This window comes from Numenius arquata, chromosome 8 (assembly GCF_964106895.1).
Source record: "Numenius arquata chromosome 8, bNumArq3.hap1.1, whole genome shotgun sequence".
Lineage (NCBI taxonomy): Eukaryota > Metazoa > Chordata > Aves > Charadriiformes > Scolopacidae > Numenius > Numenius arquata.
The window spans coordinates 34,560,630-34,578,762 of record NC_133583.1 but is presented as its reverse complement, the minus strand read 5'-3'; the positions used below and the strand labels follow the sequence as shown (position 1 = coordinate 34,578,762).

The following is an 18,133-nucleotide window of genomic DNA, read 5'->3' as shown; positions in this document are numbered from 1 at the left end:
GGAAGTTAGCATTCCGAGCTGGAGTGTATGTGAACAGATTTGTTACTATACCTCCTAAAGTGCATGTGCAGAAACTCAGGTTTGTGAAAGCAAAGCAGGTGCAAACTTTAAAAGACTGAGTTTTGAGGTATGTATATTATGATCTGGATAATAGTGTTTGGTTTTTTTCTCTCCTTAAAGTACTCCAGATGATGCAGGCTCCCATTGACCTGAGGAAATAACTGTAAAAAACGTTACTTGATTGAAATTGTGCTAGTAAAATATACATGCCCAGCATACCAATGGCCTATGTAGTCTGCTATTTTGCTTTCTGATAGACAGTGGTAAAAAAGAAAAGGGTGCAAGTTGCCAGTTGCACAATCTTATAAAGTATAATGAAAGAATTGTGACCCCTGCAGGTGATCAGCTGATACCATGAAAACTAGAATGAATTTTTATTAATATCTAATCTGTTTTGAGAGGTGGAACTCTAATCCCAAGTATTTCACCCTTCTTAAAGTTTTTCTTTTACTCTGTCATTAGCTAAAAAGCCTTGAGCTACAATTATCTGCTGTTTGTTTCTTTACCTGTTACCTTATATTGGGTCATACCTAAAAATATTGATATTGTCCAAAGTGTTAAAACATAATCCCTTCTCATCAAGTGGAAGAAGGCATTAGATGTGAATTCAATACAGACTTCTCCTGTTACCATTGATTAAGTGAGCATGTTCAGCAACGGTGAAAAAGACACATTGAACATCCCTTTTTAACCTCTGGTGTATGTTCTTTCCTCATACGGTCTGTCCAAACTGCAAAATTGCAATGAAACTAGGCTTAGACTTTCAACGCTGCTGTAAGAGGCAGTTGCACTTTAAGACCTTCAGTCATCTGTTCTTATTTATTTTTATTTTTTTTAAACAGGTTTTAAAGGTGTTCACTGTGAAGAAGATATTGATGAGTGTCTGAGTAATCCCTGTGTGAACAATGGAGAGTGTCTTGATAAAGTCAACCGCTTTCTTTGTGTCTGTCCTCCTGGTAAGTACTTATTTCTGGAAGCATTTCCTGCTTCACCTCACCAAGAACCGCACAGATAACCAGTGAGGGATTGCAGATGCTGTGTTACTTGTGAGTTTCTGTTGCCTTTTTGCCTTTTCTGTTGCCATCTGTTTGAATGAATGAGTTGCAATCACTGGTAAATAAGGACAGACATGTATTGCTTGCAGTAGGATTGTGCCTGTAACTGAATATAAGTGTTGAGAAACATACAGTTGGACATCTCACCTTAAAGGGTAGCTGGCAGCATGAACTTCTGTTACTGTGGGTATCATAGTGAGATATAGATGACTAATTCTAAATAATGTTTTAAAAATCAGAGCCTCTCCATCTTTTTTGCCTTTTTCTGAGGTTTTTAGGCAGAAGCCATTTTTGCATCAGTACAGTTTATGTTGCTTGCATGAGGAGGGAGATGGATTGGGTCTCCACTTTAGAAAAGAAGGATAAATGCCGAGCTGAGGGATCAGTGTTAGCTATTTAGATTAGATATTAGGAGGAAATTCTTTACTGTGAGGGTGGTGAGGCACTGGAACAGGTTGCCCAGGGAAGTTGTGGCTGCCCCATCCCTGGAAGTGTTTAAGGCCAGGCTGGATGGGGCTTGAGCAACCTGCTCTAGTGGAGGTGTCCCTGCCCATGGCAGGGGGGTTGGAACTCGATGATCTTTAAGGTCCCTTCCAACTCTAACCATTCTATGATTCTATGATTCTGTAGGGTAAATGTCACTTGTTTTCCTGATGGCTTACAAAAACTTTTGAGTTCAGAATATACTCAATAAAATCCTGCTCTGCATCCCTTCTTATTGACTGATGATGGCTCCCCCTTTGGTTGCTCCTCCAAGAAACTTTCCTGGAGGTTTTTTTGGTTTTGTTTTTTTTTGATCTGCACCATCTGACATAACCTGTTGATAGTTTGTTAACTATTTCAAAAAGTGCATTGAAAGATAAAGTGCTGAATTGTACCACATTCTACACTGCTGTAGTAATTCTAGTCTGAAGGCTCTAGTGATATATGCATTATTGTTTCATTGTAAGTTACTTGCTTTGATTACTTGAAAGTTGTTATTGGTGGCCTCTCAGTTTTATAGACAGACATACTGTCCAGTGGTGGATACCACTTGTGCTCAATCTCCCTTACTTCTGTTTGACTTGGCCATCTCAGTTTTCAAGCTGAGGCTCCTTTGACCTGGAGGATAGAAACTGTATTTCGGCTGGTGGTTTGGAGGAGGAACCAGTCCATCCAGGGTGTGGTGTGTGTGCTTAATGATGCAATTGAGTTTAGATTGACTGAGCTTATATTTGGGTAGTTTATGATTCGCTAATAAATCAGTGCAGCTGTTTAGATTAGCTGCTTAAAATTACTTCTGGATTTTCATCTTTTTTTCTGCCTTTCAGGATTCAGTGGTGCCGTGTGTCAGATTGATATAGATGACTGCTCCAGCACGCCGTGTCTCAATGGAGCCAAATGTATCGACCATCCCAATGGCTATGAGTGCCAGTGCGCCACAGGTTAGTCTTGTGTTCAGAGCCCCTGGACTGGAGGTCGCACGTAACCTAAATACATAAAGGGGTGGTCAAAGAAGTGTCAGCGTTCTTTCTGTCTTTCTCTGAAATACTGCTTGTTTGTTGCGGAGCTTTGTCTACTCCTTTGCGGCAGAGAATAGCATTTTAAGTGCCGAAAGCCTTTCACTTGTGACAGCAATAAGTTCACAATCGATGGGAGTTCTGGCCTCCCTCTTTCAGCCCCATCTCTTGCCTCGCAGAAGGTGACAGCTTCTCCTGTATTGACTATGGAATCCACGAGTGGAAAAACAGCGATATGAAGCCTTTTATATGTGGCTTACCTTTCTTTCTTTCTGCCAAGTCGAATTATATAGTATACAGTTGAAGAACAAGAGATGGACAGAGCAGTACTACTGTGTATTCTGATTTCTGTTGGGTCAGACTATTTTATGTCTAAAGCAGAAGATAAATGCAGTAAAAATTGAGTCCTCTGGAAGAGATACCACACAGTAGCTGCTTTCTAAAATGTAGTTAAAATGTTTTGTCAAGCATCATACAGAAATTTTGGCAGAGCTGCGGATGGAACTGAGGTGGTTTTTTTGAAGGCACTAAATTCCTTTACTGCTTGGTTAATTATACATGTAGAAGCGTCAGGTTTAATTATGGGATTTTCTTATCTTCAGCCCCCTAGGAGTGATGTAGATAAATTTTATTTTAATTTTTATATCTGGTCAAGTAAGAGGGTATGGGCAGTTCAGAGCTGTTACACTCTTAATTCTCAGTAAGGAACGACTTTTGGTTGCTTTCATTTAATGGTGGGTGATGCATTGCTGGTGATGCAGATTCAGGCATGGAATGCATTGGCTTTAGCTCTTCCATTACGGAAGAGATTGAACAATTCCTGGAGCTACCTTTGTCCCAGCAGTGTGCTGCTATGTTGGCTAGATTTATGTGCAATTTTTCTCATTTTGAATCATTACAATAATCAAATTGCTAAGGCAAATTTGACTTCACTAATTTATTCTTCACTGTACAGAATATAGTAGAGATTAGCCTAAAAATTCCTCCCCAATCTTTTCACACACGCCCTCTCTCCCCTCCCCAAGGTGCCTGAAGAAACAATGAATTTGTTGGAAGCAGGGGGATGCAGTAGTTCTAATCAGGAGAGGAATAGTTATTGTTGTCAGAATTCTCCTTTTGATTACTGCATGTGACAGAATAAACTGACGCTTGCAAGAAACAGAAGAAGCTCAAATCTTCTCCAAACTTGAAAACTGTCTTAGAAAGTCTTTCTCAAGCTGGTGTGTGGTCTGATTGCTATCATTTACCGAGAATGCAGAGTTTATTGGAACTAGGAGGGTTTTGGGTCATGGAGTGGAGGACAACGTGGAGAGGTGCGCCTTGAAAAGCATGTTCTGAATTTGGACACTAAACTGCCAGAACCATCTCAGTACAGAAATTCTAGGTTTCCCAGATGAGGAGGGAAGAATACTTCTTCGATGAAGGCACATGATGTGTGGAGCATTTTCAAGGAGCAGGCTGAAAGCAACCAAATGTTTGTTACTGAAGCAGCAGCTCTTAGTAGAATCTTTGGTTAGTACTTTGGCTGAAAATGGAAGAGGGACTCTGCATTAGGACTTTTTTTCTGTCCTGCCTGAGGGATTTTTATGTTCTATATTCAAGTGGGTTTTTTTCTAGTCTAACTCTTGTCTGCAAAGATGGAAATTGTATCTCAGTAAGGTATGTTCAGTTAAGAGATCGAGAAATATATCTGATCTTTAAGTGGTTCAGTCAAGCTACAGTAGGAGACAAAGTAGTAATTTTTTGAATGAACGTATACTAAGTATTGTATTTAATATTGACAGCCTTCTATAAGACTGAAAATGGAATTCATCATTAAGGCAGATCAGTTACTGGAAAATAATGTTTGAGTATGTTCTTGATCTATTAATCTCATATTATGAGTGATAGGTGTTCCCTGAATGGTAATCGCCAGCTGCCAAAGTGATTGAAAACTGCAAAATGTTTGGCCAAATGCTGTACAGATAGCTCTATTTACTGCTTGCTTTTTGTCTTTTCTTTCCCTTCCGGCATTATTCCACTTCTCCTTCCCAGTGGTAGATCATGGCTTTTCTTTTCTTGAGTTGTCTTAGGTCTTTCCTCTTTTCTTTGCCTCTGTCCTCTTTTTTTTTTTTTCCCCACTGTTTGTCCTCTTACTGGTTTGTTTTTCTTCCTTTCCTAACATCTTTTTATATCCATCTCTCTAACTAGCTTCCCTTCCCTCTCCCCACCTACTTCCACACCCATTCATCCATGCATACGTTCGCAGAACTTGGAAATGTTAGCCGTCACCTGGTATGTTTGACCAGAGAAATAACCACAAACCTGTATGAAAAATGGGGAGCCTGTTATCCACTTAAAATACTCAGGTGAGAATTGCTCTTCAGCTGTTGAAATTCCCTGCAGCTTGGTTTGTATCAGTCTCCAGTTGGTGTCTGAAATTTGAAGTTCTGCCTTCCTAATCTCCAGCTGCTGGAATGCAGCATGAGCTGTTGCTCCAAAACCTTATCTCTGAAAACCTTTTATTTTAAATTGTCCCTGTTTCGTATAGCTCTGCTCCATCATGGAAAATGGGGCTCCTGAGGGAGTTTTTTGCTGCTCTGAGCTTCCTGAACCATTGTTTTAGCCCTTCTGGTGAATAGATTCTGCCCTCCTCTGTGCCCAGGATGTTTCCCAGCTGAAGCAGAATGAAACAGGCCAAATTGCTGCTTGTTTCATTGCTCCTAACTGAAGAGGTTGCATGCAGTCTTTCTTAAATTTGCAGTTGGTGCTTGATTGGAGTTACTGAAAGGTTTCCCAATGAGAGGGGCAAGAGACTTTTTAATAAACAGAGCTGCAGAAGCTTTGACATGAGCCAAGGGAGTTCCCTTGGGAAGTTTCTGCAGCAACTTTGCAGTAATTTCTCATACTAAAAAAGTCAACCCCCCTGGTATTGTGTAGAGGAAATAATGACAGAAGAGTGCCTTTAGATAGTTTATACTGATGCAAGTAAATATTTCCCATGGAGATTTACATGTTTCCTCTCATTGCTACTGTTCTGAATAAACTGAAGGTAACCATTTCCAATGCCAGGATTTTCCATGCAAGATGTTGTTCTGTAATGCTGTGAGCAGCGGAAGAGTTGTTTTCCAGGGCTGGAAAATGGGCAGCAGTTGAGATGCCCGGTTACCTTTTGTGCTGTCTGCCACTTCGTTGATTCTTAATATGATTCTTTCTATATTTGGATTATATTCACCGCAGCGTCCTACCAGTTGACTTCTTAATTACTCCTGTTCATCATTTTTCCTTAGGTTTTACTGGCCTTCTGTGTGAGGAGAATATCAACAACTGTGATCCTGATCCTTGCCACCATGGGGAATGTCAAGACGGAATTGATTCATACACATGTATATGCAATCCTGGCTACATGGGTGCCATATGCAGTGAGCAGATAGACGAATGCCACAGCAATCCTTGCCTCCATCAAGGGCGCTGCATTGATTTGGTGAATGGCTACCAATGCAACTGTTTGCTTGGCACTTCAGGTACGTACAGCGCAAGTGGAAGGACTGGATTCTAACACAATTCAAGCATTTAATTATTTCTTATGTGTGCTCTGGTGTGTGCTTAATTTGCATACAGAGATAAGCTTATGGTATTGAGAGTATCATTTTCACGTGACTTTTCCTTGCTCAGTTTTCCTGTGTTTGTGAGGATTAGGCAATCCTCACTGGTACTGCAACTGGTCTTGGAAGAATTTACCTCCTCTTTACTTCCAAAATTCAAGCATGCAGAAAAAAAATAGGCATGGTGTTCAAAATGGTGTATTCTTTTGTTTAAACCTTTAGTACAAGTTCAGGGTCATATTCATATTCATTCAGCACCTGGGTGACATTCCTCAGTGTAACAGTGCTTTGGCATCGTCACCTGTTTGAGTTGCACCAATGCACATGTAATTTCGAAGCAGGTGGGGTTCTTAATTTGGCTATTTCTGGGAAATTGTTATGTTGTCTTCCTTGTAAGGTTTGGCCTCCCTATTCCTCTACCTTTTTTTTCAGGAGTGAACTGTGAAAATAACTTTGATGACTGTGCAAGTAACCCATGCATTCACGGGGACTGTATTGATGGCATTAATCGCTACAATTGTGCTTGCAAACCTGGATTTACAGGTAAAGTCAGCTACCCGATAGCTTTGAGTTGTTCTGAAGATAGTTATCCGGGTAGCTAAGGAAGCTGTTCTTTGCATACAGACTGCAAGGGATTCAGTTGGTATCTCGGTAAATCCTTCTAATCTTTGAATCTCAGCGTCTTGCATTACAGCAAGTTCTACCAAGCAGAAAAATGGCCTAATCTGTGCTGTGAGATGCCGTTCTTGTTAGGTAATTACATCCAATTCAGGGTTCTTGGTTTTATAACAAATAAACCCGTGTGCTTTTGGTTTATTATTTACAGCTTCTTTTCAGGGACAGAGAGATTGTGGACGATATAGAGAGGTATTTGATTAGACAGTACCTTGGGCTTTGGCCATGAACAGTATTTCTGTGAAAGCAAAGCATTATCTCAGTGTTCTGATGAGCTGTTCTCCACTCTGAAGTCTCCAAATGAATCACCTGCTTTTTTCAGTACTTCTCTTTCATAGTGTGGTCTGTTCTGTTTCCTTTTTAAATTATAAAGAATTATCTAATACAGTAAAAGCAGAGCTGAAAGAAGGTTTTATGCACTTTTATGCTTAGAACTGTAGATCTACATCAGGACTATTTCTGATGACTGAAGCACATCTCAACACTGTTTATAATGGACTTAATATGTTTTGAGCCATGTAGGGTAATGCGCTCATAAAATAATTGTTGTAAGGCAGTTGGTACTGTTTATAACTGTTTTCTCATCACGTTTGTTACTGTTTATTACTGAATGATTCTAATTAGAACTGATCTGAAATGCATTAGAAATAGCACTAAGAGGTTTCATGTGTCTTGTGCTTTTCTCTTGGCGTCTTTCTAAACTTCTGACGCCCCTTCCTCCCTTCCTTTGGCTCTGGCATGGTGGTACTCTTTAGTCCCCAGAAAGGGAGGAGGCATGATCCTGAGCACTCTTGCCTTTCAGTCTTCTTTGTTGCTGCCATACCATATTTGTTATCCTACTGGACTTCTCACTCTTTTGCTGTTAAAATAATTCAGTAATATGATGAATTGGCATATTCCAGTATTTAAAGAGCTGGCTTGCATGGGGTCTCATTACTTTGTCCTGTCCTTATGTTAAAAATGCGTTCAACTTACTGCAACATTCACTTTGTTTAGCTTTCCAGCCTCACAAGATCTTATGGTCACTACTTCAAGCATCTTGCAGTCGTAATCAGAGGCAGGCAAAACAGGAAACGGTGTTTTTTAGAGTCCCTTTTGCGCAATAAACCACAAGAACTATATTTACTGCAGACAGTATGGCAGTGTTGGTTGTTCAAAGGGTAGGTACTTTCAAAGCAGAAGAGCAGGGCTATGACAAGTGGAGCTCAAGAGGTTTGTTCGAAGCATGATACCGTTGAGTGACTTTTGCCTTCCTAATGAATATTAACCGGTGATTTTTAGTGGAATTCTGTTAAGATTCTTGAATGGTTTGTAAATACTTGTTGAGTGTAAGTGCTGTTTTCCAGGCACAGAAAAGTGCTGCATCTTTCAAAAATGCTTCTCTTGACTTCACTTAAAGCACGGAGGCATGCAAGCTCTGTCCCGCTGCATTGGCTTTACTGAGTTGTGTCTCAATGTATGTTCTCACAGACATGGGAAGCAAAAGTTCTTATAAGAAATACTCCCTAATAAGTATTGGTTCTTTTTTTAGGCCCACGTTGTAATGTGGACATTGATGAATGCACATCAAACCCATGTCATAACGGTGGAACATGTATAAATGAAGTCAATGGCTTTCGGTGTGTATGTCCTGAAGGTTACCATCATCCTCACTGCCAGTCACAGGCAGATGGCTGTCTTAGTAATCCCTGTGTACATGGCAACTGCACACATATTGCAAGTGGGTAAGTACTTATTGTCACATTAAACTTACCTGCTGCCTTCAATATTTTGGTTTTTTTCTTGCTTTGCCTGGAGTTCCATCTTTACTTGAGGTTTCTGATTTTTCTCTAGTTTCTGAGATTAAGATCCAAGACTTATCTGCTGCCCATGACATAACCACAGCAAGGTGTAGACCTTTAGTCATCAGCTGAAGTCTGTGCTGTTTCAACATCGGTTTTTCTGTCCTGCATTGTATTCTTTGCTGGTTTTGCATGGGCGTGTAGCGCAGGGCGGACTGTCACTGTCTAAAGGGAGGGTTTGGCAATTCAAGTGAGTAGAGTGAATGCAATTAAAATAAAGAAATGGTTCCAAATTGAATCTTTGGGGAGCAGCAGCAAGCTGTTTCTTCAAACTCTAAAACATTGAGCATGGAGGCTCTGTTGGCTAGTGCTGTTCTTGCTACCCAAATACCCTGTATAAAGGAACAGGCAGACGACTTTTGACAGTAGGACATAGAGCGGTATTTGGCTTAGAACAGTCCGAGGCTGAGATTTCATCAACTTTAGTCATGCTGTTGTATGTCCAACAGTAAAAAGGGAAAGCTCTTTCTGGCTATTTTGATGGTAGTAGTTGCTTCTGAATTGAAGGCCAAATGCCGATTTCAGAAGTCCCGAATCAGAGCTCTTTTTGTTAATAAGTCTGGGAGCGTAGGGCCTTGTGGAGTCAACAGGTTTGGGGAGGTGGGATTTGTATTTGTGAAACTTCCCAACTGTACATGGAGTAGCAGTGTCTCCCAGATGCATGCTGCATCCTGGAAAGTGTTGTCAGCACTTGGGCAAGCAAGTGATTTACCACTGCGGGTGGCTCTGTAGGGAAGGATTCAGCACTTTCCCCGGAGCTGGCGGGAAGGCTGCCTTTATTGCTAATTCAGCCTCCATGTAAGCTTGGAAAACAAATGTTTTGGTTCGTCTTGTCTGTTATCTGTCACCTGCATTCATATTTATGCCCATGTACACCTTACACTCGGTGCCAGGTAAAATAAATCTTGTTTGCATGACAGGGAGGGAGGCCAGTGTGTGTGTTGTGTGGCCTGAGTCCAAGGTGATTCACCGAGTCCTTGGTTCTGTGTCATATGGGTGGAGTGCTGCTCTACTTCAGATTTTGAAACGTGATGGAGAATACTGCTCCTGCTCCCAGCCAGCTGTTTTCATTTGTAACCACTACTTTGTATTAAATCAGTCTAGTTATCTTTGCAACCTATTGTTCCCCTCCACTTTTCAAAATCTTTTTTTCTGTCTTTGTTTAAATGTGTTGAGAGGTCTTATCAAAGCAGAAACATATTGCTGGTTGACTGAGCACTTTGTGAAAACTGTAACAGAGGGAAGTGTGGTTTTAAGGGAGGGCTTATTTTCAGTATTTTCAAAACTATGCAGCTGGGGTAAGCAGTCTAAATAAAACTTAGGACTCTCCTAAAGAGAGGTCTTCTGGTTTTCTCTCCAAAACTAATCCAGGAGAAACTGGCTAGTAGAAGAGTTATTTCAGAATGCTCTAAAATTGCTGTGGTTTTTGCCTTTAAAGGTACAAGTGTGTCTGCGATCCAGGCTGGATAGGAGATTACTGTTCTACAGAAGGGAATGAATGTAAATCAAACCCATGCCAGAACGGAGGAACTTGTGAGGATCTGTTGAATGGATACAGATGTACCTGTAGGAAAGGATTCAAAGGTGAAAATGCGGAGAGAAGTTTCTGTTTTCTTCTTCCTTTCCACTTCATTGCACCCTTAGTGGCATTTTAATCTTTTCATTAAACTTCATGGAAATAAGACTCAAGAGGGGAAATGCCATGGTTGTAGAGAGTTAAATTACAGTCATTTAGACATGATACAGCAGTGGAGTACTTAATAAGACCATATCTAAGCCTTGTTAGGACTCATTAAGAAATGTCCTGTTGGCAGTTCAGTTTAATTTTTTTTGTAAGAAAGTTATACTGAGCTATATAAATGTACTGAGAATTGAAGGGACGTCGAACTCGGAATTACCGTGGCTGCTGTCTGCTTGTACCCGCTGAGCCCATGAGGAGTACCCTGCTCTCCTTTTCCTTCTGCTGAGATTTTTCAAATATGGAAATGCTGTCCCCTGCTGTGTAGGATAATGATGCGAGTTACAGTCTCTTACTTGTTCCTCCAAGAAGCACCAAGCTCTTAGCAGCATACTCTCCTGTTTTTTCCCCTTCTGCTCTCCAGGTGTGAACTGCCAGGTGGTGGTTGCTCCTTGTTCCCCCGATCCTTGTGAGAACTCGGGAATTTGCCAGGAATCTCCTGACTCTGAAGGCTACACCTGCCAGTGTGCCCCTGGCTGGGAAGGTAATGCGGATGGGGAACATACTGTACTTTCAACGCTGATCTGTGTTGGCATTCAGCCTTTTGACCATGGCCTTATGAGGGGTCTTACTTCTGGACTCTGTATTTCAGGGGAGAGGTGCACAGTGGATATTGATGAATGTCTCTCCAAGCCCTGCAAAAATCATGCTCTGTGCCATAATATTCAAGGCAGTTACCTGTGTGAATGTCGGCCAGGCTTTACTGGAGGTGACTGTGACAGTAACATTGATGACTGCCTTTCAAGTGAGTATCAGCAGATTGTTCTGTGTTTTCCAGTTCTTCCTAGAAATAATTTTGCTGTGCTGTTGATGACTACTATTTGACAGATACTGTGAAAGGTCTTACATAATATCTTACCAGAAAGACAAAAAACCCAAACCTCAGCTTTTGTTAAGACTTGCATGTTTGAGGCAGTCGAAATCCACCATGTTCAGCTGCTAGAAATGGACTACAGTGTTCTAAATGATAGTAGGGGTTGTTCACAGATTCTTAACTTGAAAAGGTCCTTAGCGTTTACATACTTTAACAAGGAACACTGTTAAACGAAGAATTATATTTGCCTGAAATTTTAATACACCAAGTCAAAGTAACACTGCAGGGCTTACCTGTTAAGGTATGTTAAGCTTGATTGAGGTGTGGTGGGAATCTGGGGTATAGCAGTCTTTCCTGAAATGTCTCTGTCTGACATTAATATTCTGGAAAGAGTGGGTCCTGTTGCTGTTCCAGTTAATCCATATTTGAAAGCAAATTAAGCAGCAGGAAGGCACTCTGTTCCGGAATAGGTGTCAGTTGCAGGGGGATAGCCCATACACTGATTAGTACTGAAATTGTATAAATTACAAGAAAGCAAATGTTAATTTCATGCCCTCCACATTGCTGTTTACAAGGGAAACCAAATACATAGTAACTTCTTTTTCTTGCTGGGCATATTCTGTATCATCATCAGATGAAATCAGAGTCTCCTGAGAAGTGTCATGTGTTTAAAAGTTCATCTGTTACTATTTGAAAAGTGCTTTATCAAACCTTGGAGGAGTTCACAATGTTGTAATTTTTTAATTGGCTGTCTCTCTAAAAAAACCAAACAACGAAAAAAAACCCAAATCCAAACCTCTATTTTTTATTAGCTTTTTTAAATTACCAAACCAAATTCTTAAAGACTTTAGGTATGAGTTTAGAGAGTTGTATTTTGCATTGAAAAAAATTTTAATTTGTGACTGCTGTAGGGAAGGATCCAAACAAGTCTGTTAGGAAGAATTAGCGTAGGAGACCGCAAAGCAGCACTGCTGCAAGAACTTCTAAGACATCTGGCTCGGCTTGAGCTTTTGATCCCCTCTTTCTGAGCAAACAGGTATAGTACAGAAGATGTCACATTGGTGCATTGACCCAGAGCTTTGCTTGCTGAAGCCAACAAAATTATTTCTTGTCCTGTTAGTTTTTATGTGGATGTCTGAAGATAAAAACGTTTTTCAAGCATTTGTCTTTCTCTGTTGAAGAGCTGGGAAATCTCTCTATATTCCTAAGTGTTCTGAGAGCTGTGAGATTCATCCCATGTTGTCTGTTAGGCAGCACACCCATGAGGTTGAAGAAGAATTTGAAATCAATGCTACAGCTGATTTCATTTAGCATAACAAAAACCTTCCACGGCTTGAGCCAAATGTCTTTAATCTATGAAGCAAACAAACCCTCCAACAAGAAGAACTTACTGAGAAGTTGATACTTAAGTCTCCTTTTTCTGTCAGTAAATGTGCGGCACAGAAAATTAACGTGCAGCTTTTGGCTTCAGTCATAAATGGCTGGCTGCCATAGACACAGCATTTTGTAGCTGCCAGGGGTCTCACTTCGAATGTGCTTTTTCTCTGCAGTAGTCAGATGACCTTTAACTGGATGCAGGTGTGTCTCATAACACAATTTTTTATCATAAGAGCACATTTCTCAGTCAATAAATGAGCTTTAATTACCTTTCACATCTGTTTTCTTCATTTACTGTGAACACAATGATTTTTGTACTTATGTTGAACTGCAAATTTTTGGTGGAGTCTATTTGCCTTTTAAAGTTTGTATTTTAGTAGAACTTAAAGATAGTCATAGATCCAAAAAACCAGCTTCTTAACCTTTTTTTAATCTCCCTTCCTGTTTCCCCTTTTCCTCCCCCCTCCCAGGTTCCCTCCCTGCCTTCGTTTCCATAGGCATTTGGTCTAGGAAATGCAGAGTAGAAAAGGAAACTGGCTTCAGAGGCAGTATCTGACACAGTAACGTAGGTCTTAAATCCAAAAGTGGAAGGAGTAAGGGAGGAAGAAATCAATGAATGGCAGAGCTCTTTCAGGCAGTACTTGTGGAAGTAGAGGGAAAACAGTAGTAGGGGGTGGCTTAGACCAAAAAATGGTGATACACAAGTAGCAAGGTCATGGTAGTGATAAAGAAAATGTCAAGAAATGCAGAGGTGAGAAGAATCCAAGGTTGTGTATGAATTTGTGAGCTTTTCTGCCAGCCTTCCTCCAGTCAGCCTTTGATACTGGGAAAAATACCAAGTGCTCAGTAACATATAAGTGCTCATATATATAGTAATTTACACGTACACATTTGATTTGACTGGACTGCTTTCATACTTAAAATGAAGCACACAAGTTCTTTTGTGTGTTGAGCAGTGTCTGGAAGAGAGAGAACAGTCTGAGTTCTCTTATGAATAAGACTTGATAAGGAAGAAGAAACAGTTGCTGTTTTTATTGTCGTTCTCAGCAGGCATTTATTTAAAAAGAGGAGTTTGATTTTTAAACCAAGAGACTTTAGGTCTGGTTTTGTTGGTTTTGGCTGAACAAATCCCAGCAGAGAAACCTTTAGGCCTTGAAGCTTGGCTTTGATCCGCGCCTTCTTGTGAGTTTGTTACTGGTAATGCTTTGCAATTATTTCTTCCATAAAGTGGCTCAGAAAAACTTGTCAGTAGTCGGTCACGCTCTGAGCTGTGTGATACATTTTTCCCAAAAGCTACTACTCCACGCCTGGCCTTTGACTGTTACCTATTTTAACAGTTCCTGTAACGCTTCTATCTTAGATCCCTGCCAAAACGGAGCTTCGTGTGTGGATGGGATAAATTCTTTCTCATGCATTTGCCTGCCTGGATTCCACGGAGATAAATGTCAAACAGATACCAATGAGTGTCTGAGTGAACCATGCAGGAATGGAGGCACGTGCACCCACTATGTCAACAGCTACACGTGCAAGTGTCAGCCTGGGTTTGAGGGAACCAACTGTGAGAACAACATCGATGAATGCACTGAGAGGTGAGAGAACTTCCCTGCGCTGCTGCGCTAAGGAGCCACACAATGTGTGCTCGTGGCTTGAGGTCAGTCCTACTCAGAAGCAGTTTTCAGTGATGAGAATCTGTTTTCCTGCCTTTTGTCACCAAGACCTGCTGGTGAGTCATGCAAGGAAAACTCGCTTTCCTTGTGCAGGATGCCAGCTGAAAGACAGTTGCCTGTCAAAAGTTGGTCTTCAGTTTGCATGACTAGTTAGAAGCTTAGTTCCATTACAGGAGGAATATGACAGTGTTTAACAAACGTTAAGACAGTAACAGATGCTATTAAAACATAAATAATTTATATTTTTACAAGGCCATTATCAGATGGGGAGGGGAAGTAATTGATTGGTTACGAACAGTTTCTGTGTTGAGAAATACAAAAGCTGCAAAAATGGAAGTGATGGCCAACTCTCAGAAAGGCAGAAAAAATAAATTAGCCCTGAGTTATTGACTGCAAATAGTATGAAGAAGCAACCAGGAGGAATACTAAATCCACAAATTCTGTACTGGAAAGGTTTAATCATCAGTGATTTTCTAATGCTCACAAATTGGATGTGGTTTAGCAGTGTTGAGATAAAACCTGAGGTCATCCTGAAGTGGGGGGAGGTGTGGAACTCAGTTAAAATGCTTGACACCTGGTCCTTATATAAATGGTAGTTTTAAAAGCTCTCTGATAGTTAACCTTGTGTATCCATCATCTTCCTGCATATTTATTTCAAGCTTTATTAGGACTGATGTAAGTAACTTCAGATTCTCAAATGGAAACAATTTCTAATAAAGCTTGAGGTGGTTAAAAAAAACACAATTAAAAAAATAGTCTGTTCTAGTCTAGTTACCAGAAAAAATTAAGATGCCTAAATGCAACTCTTGGTAGTGTCATCGGTTTTCTACGCACAAGAAAAGATCTTTCTTACCTTTTATAAAATTGCATTTGTGGGGGAGGAAGTATTTTAATATCTTTTGCTTAAGAAATGGATTGTGTCAGTGATGAGGGTGTGTTTAATTTGCACAACAGTTGTTTAATCAAGTGAAATAAGTTGGGTGTTTTAGCAGAACGCCTGGTTCTTCCTTGAGGTGCATCCTGTTTTTGTTTTCGTTATCAGTCAGGACAGAAACCAGTCTTGCAGGTATGAATGAAGGATGTAGCAATTTTCAATGCTCTGCCAAGCTGAACCAGTCACACCTTCCCAACCAAGATTTCCTGAGCTATACTTAAGAACACCATGGTGGTTGGCTAATTTGAATTCTGTGCAAATAATTCTTCCATGTCTTATGTGAGAAGCTGCCTGTGAGAGAGTGCCATCTTCTTTTGGAGATGGGTACCCCATTTCAGTGAAACACGCCACATGATTGACAGTTCCTCTGTCTTCTCTTTCCTGTTTTGCCGTGAATGTAAACAGTAGTTTCTGCTCCCTGTAAAACAGAATTCAGCCCACAAGGCAGAGGAACATCTCTAATGAATAGGTTAATGTTGACATCTCAACCATAATCACAGTCAGAATTTAGCTACTCAAGAAACTTGCACTAGAAGTTCAAGGAGGTGAGTCAGTGGCTTCTCTGATGGAAGTACCCTTTGACAGCGCACAGGACAGATAACAAGCATGAATTCGTTTTGTGTACTTTATCAAACTGATTATCTTGAGTCTGATCTAGGGTTATTTTCAGAGGAGCGGGAGTTTCCTGGCAGGCATTTCTTTAGAAGGAAAAAGGAGGCAATTTTGCATGAGGCATCACTTCTCCTAACTTTCCCAGTCACATCTCCATAGGACACCTAATCTGGCAGAATTTCTTATGAGGAGAAGATTGGGGCGGGGGGAATATTTCCTTTGATCTGAATTCTGCCAGGGCATGTATGAGTAGTTTTACAAATCGAGGACTTAAGGTTCTCATGAGAAGACGAGGAAAGAATTTAGCAATACCAATACTTTCACATGAGTTCAATGAAGAACATGCTTGCGTTTTGCATGTTATACAACGTTTTTCCTTGAGAAAACATACCTTTTACTCCTTTGAAGCTTTAAAAAAAAAGGCAAATTGTTTTGTTTCTCATAATTTGTAATACAATTGTAATTTGTAATAAAATTTGTATAAAATTTATCAGTTTGAGCAAGCCACACGCCTGCCTGTTACTTTACTGTTTGTGGTCACGTTGTAGCTGGGAAGATTTCATTAAATAAGTTAACTCCATCACTAATGACTCATTGAAACCCTGCTTTACTTTCTTTGCCTGTCAAGGTAGAAAACAATGAGCTGGAGTCTCCTTGAATTGCTGTTAACCTGTTTTATGCTTCTTTAGCAGGAACTTGACGGTGGTCAGCAGATCCTGTAATCTGGTTTTCCCTCTCATTCCAGTAATGTCTATGTGCTGTTTTGGCTGTGAGCTGGTTGCATTTTATCTCATCTTACCTTTGCTCTCACTCTCTTGCAGCTCCTGTTTCAATGGAGGTACTTGTGTGGATGGGATCAATTCCTTTACTTGCCAGTGTCCGGTGGGATTTACAGGACCCTTCTGCCTCACGGAAATTAATGAGTGCGATTCACATCCTTGCTTGAACAAAGGCACTTGCGTGGACAGCCTGGGCGCATACCGATGTATATGTCCTTTGGGTTATACTGGGAAGAACTGTCAGGTGGGTGACATTTTCTTGCCTGTTTTGCACAGGGCACTGTTGCTTAAACTGTCCAGCAGCAGAAGTGACAGGGCTAGATGTGAAGTACCAGATGTGTCAGAGCTCTTGTTCCTTCAGTTCTGGTAAAGGTGGTTGGCCCGTTAGCCCCAGGAAGAGTAAGTCCAGCGCTTCTGTCTAATGGAGCAGGTGCCCCCATTAAAAACCCTGGATATCAAAAGTGTCTGTTTGCAAGGAGGAGAAAAATGCTTGATTATTTATGAGGACAGGTGTCATTGGAACTTTCTAGATTAGTTTTCTTCTTAAATGAAAAACAGCTGTTAGCTTTGAAAATGGCTGTATTTCATTTGAAGCATAAAATTGTCCTGGCTGAAGGCAGAATCCTGTATTAAAACGGCAAACACAAACCAAAAGGCAAAATATCCATCTGATTAGCAGGACCTTGATTTTACTGGTTTATTTTTTACAGGGAGGTGTAGTTATTCTGGGTTGACTGTAGATTTATTTTTTTCCATAAGAAGCCAGAAAATGTCTTGGGGCAGTAACTGACATGATTGTCCTGTTCACAACGTCAATAAAAAGCTCTAGCCTTCCTTGCTGACTTAACTTCAGGCAATTTACAGTTTTCCACAGTTGAGCATAGGTGCTGCAAACCCATACTGACTAACTAGTACCTATTAAAAACTTTAAACTTGGCATATCACCGTGGAAACAGAATGCTGATTTAATTTTTTAAATCAGAGGTTTTTTTCCTTTTATTCTATACTTATCAAAACATCAAGAACAATTTGAGACTGTTTCTAGCTTTGGAACAGTAAACATGATATTGGCTTCCTTCATATGCAGTCTGAGTGCTGCCATTTAAAAAGAAAAATAATTGTGAATTTCTTAAACTACTGGGAAACACTACAATTTTGTAAGAATTTTGTAAGTGTCTTTTGTGCCAATGTGCCTTTGTAAAGCAGTGGGTGTTAGAAGAAACTTTTTAGTGGCAGTGGGGGAGGTGTTTTTCCAGTAGCGCGTTGCTAGACGTTAAATTGTCAGGTTGGCTTCTAGGTATTGCTAATGGTGGAAGTGAATGCAAAGTAATGAAGTGATATAAAAAAGCAGCCCCTCTGCTACCCTAATTATGCATTCTGGGCACACGACTTAAATCTCATGGGGAGAATTAGCATTGAGAGGGATCGTAAAGTACTGTGAAGTTCAGTAGTTCCTCTTCTGTTATGTTTGCTTTGTTTTTACTTGAGAAAAGGATTA

The 18,133-nt window shown here is 40.4% G+C and overlaps 1 protein-coding gene across 1 annotated transcript in view; it reads left to right on the top strand.

Moving 5' to 3' along the window:
- NOTCH2 (notch receptor 2) overlaps positions 1–18,133 on the top strand; it is an 85,948-nt gene that overhangs the window by 46,438 nt on the left and 21,377 nt on the right. Inside the window, exons 9-18 of the mRNA XM_074151774.1 lie at positions 903–1,016; positions 2,426–2,539; positions 5,884–6,117; positions 6,631–6,741; positions 8,405–8,597; positions 10,153–10,298; positions 10,817–10,936; positions 11,045–11,197; positions 14,004–14,232; positions 16,678–16,879. Of these exons, the coding sequence (XP_074007875.1) occupies positions 903–1,016; positions 2,426–2,539; positions 5,884–6,117; positions 6,631–6,741; positions 8,405–8,597; positions 10,153–10,298; positions 10,817–10,936; positions 11,045–11,197; positions 14,004–14,232; positions 16,678–16,879 (1,616 nt within the window). The remainder of the gene's footprint in view (positions 1–902; positions 1,017–2,425; positions 2,540–5,883; positions 6,118–6,630; positions 6,742–8,404; positions 8,598–10,152; positions 10,299–10,816; positions 10,937–11,044; positions 11,198–14,003; positions 14,233–16,677; positions 16,880–18,133) is intronic.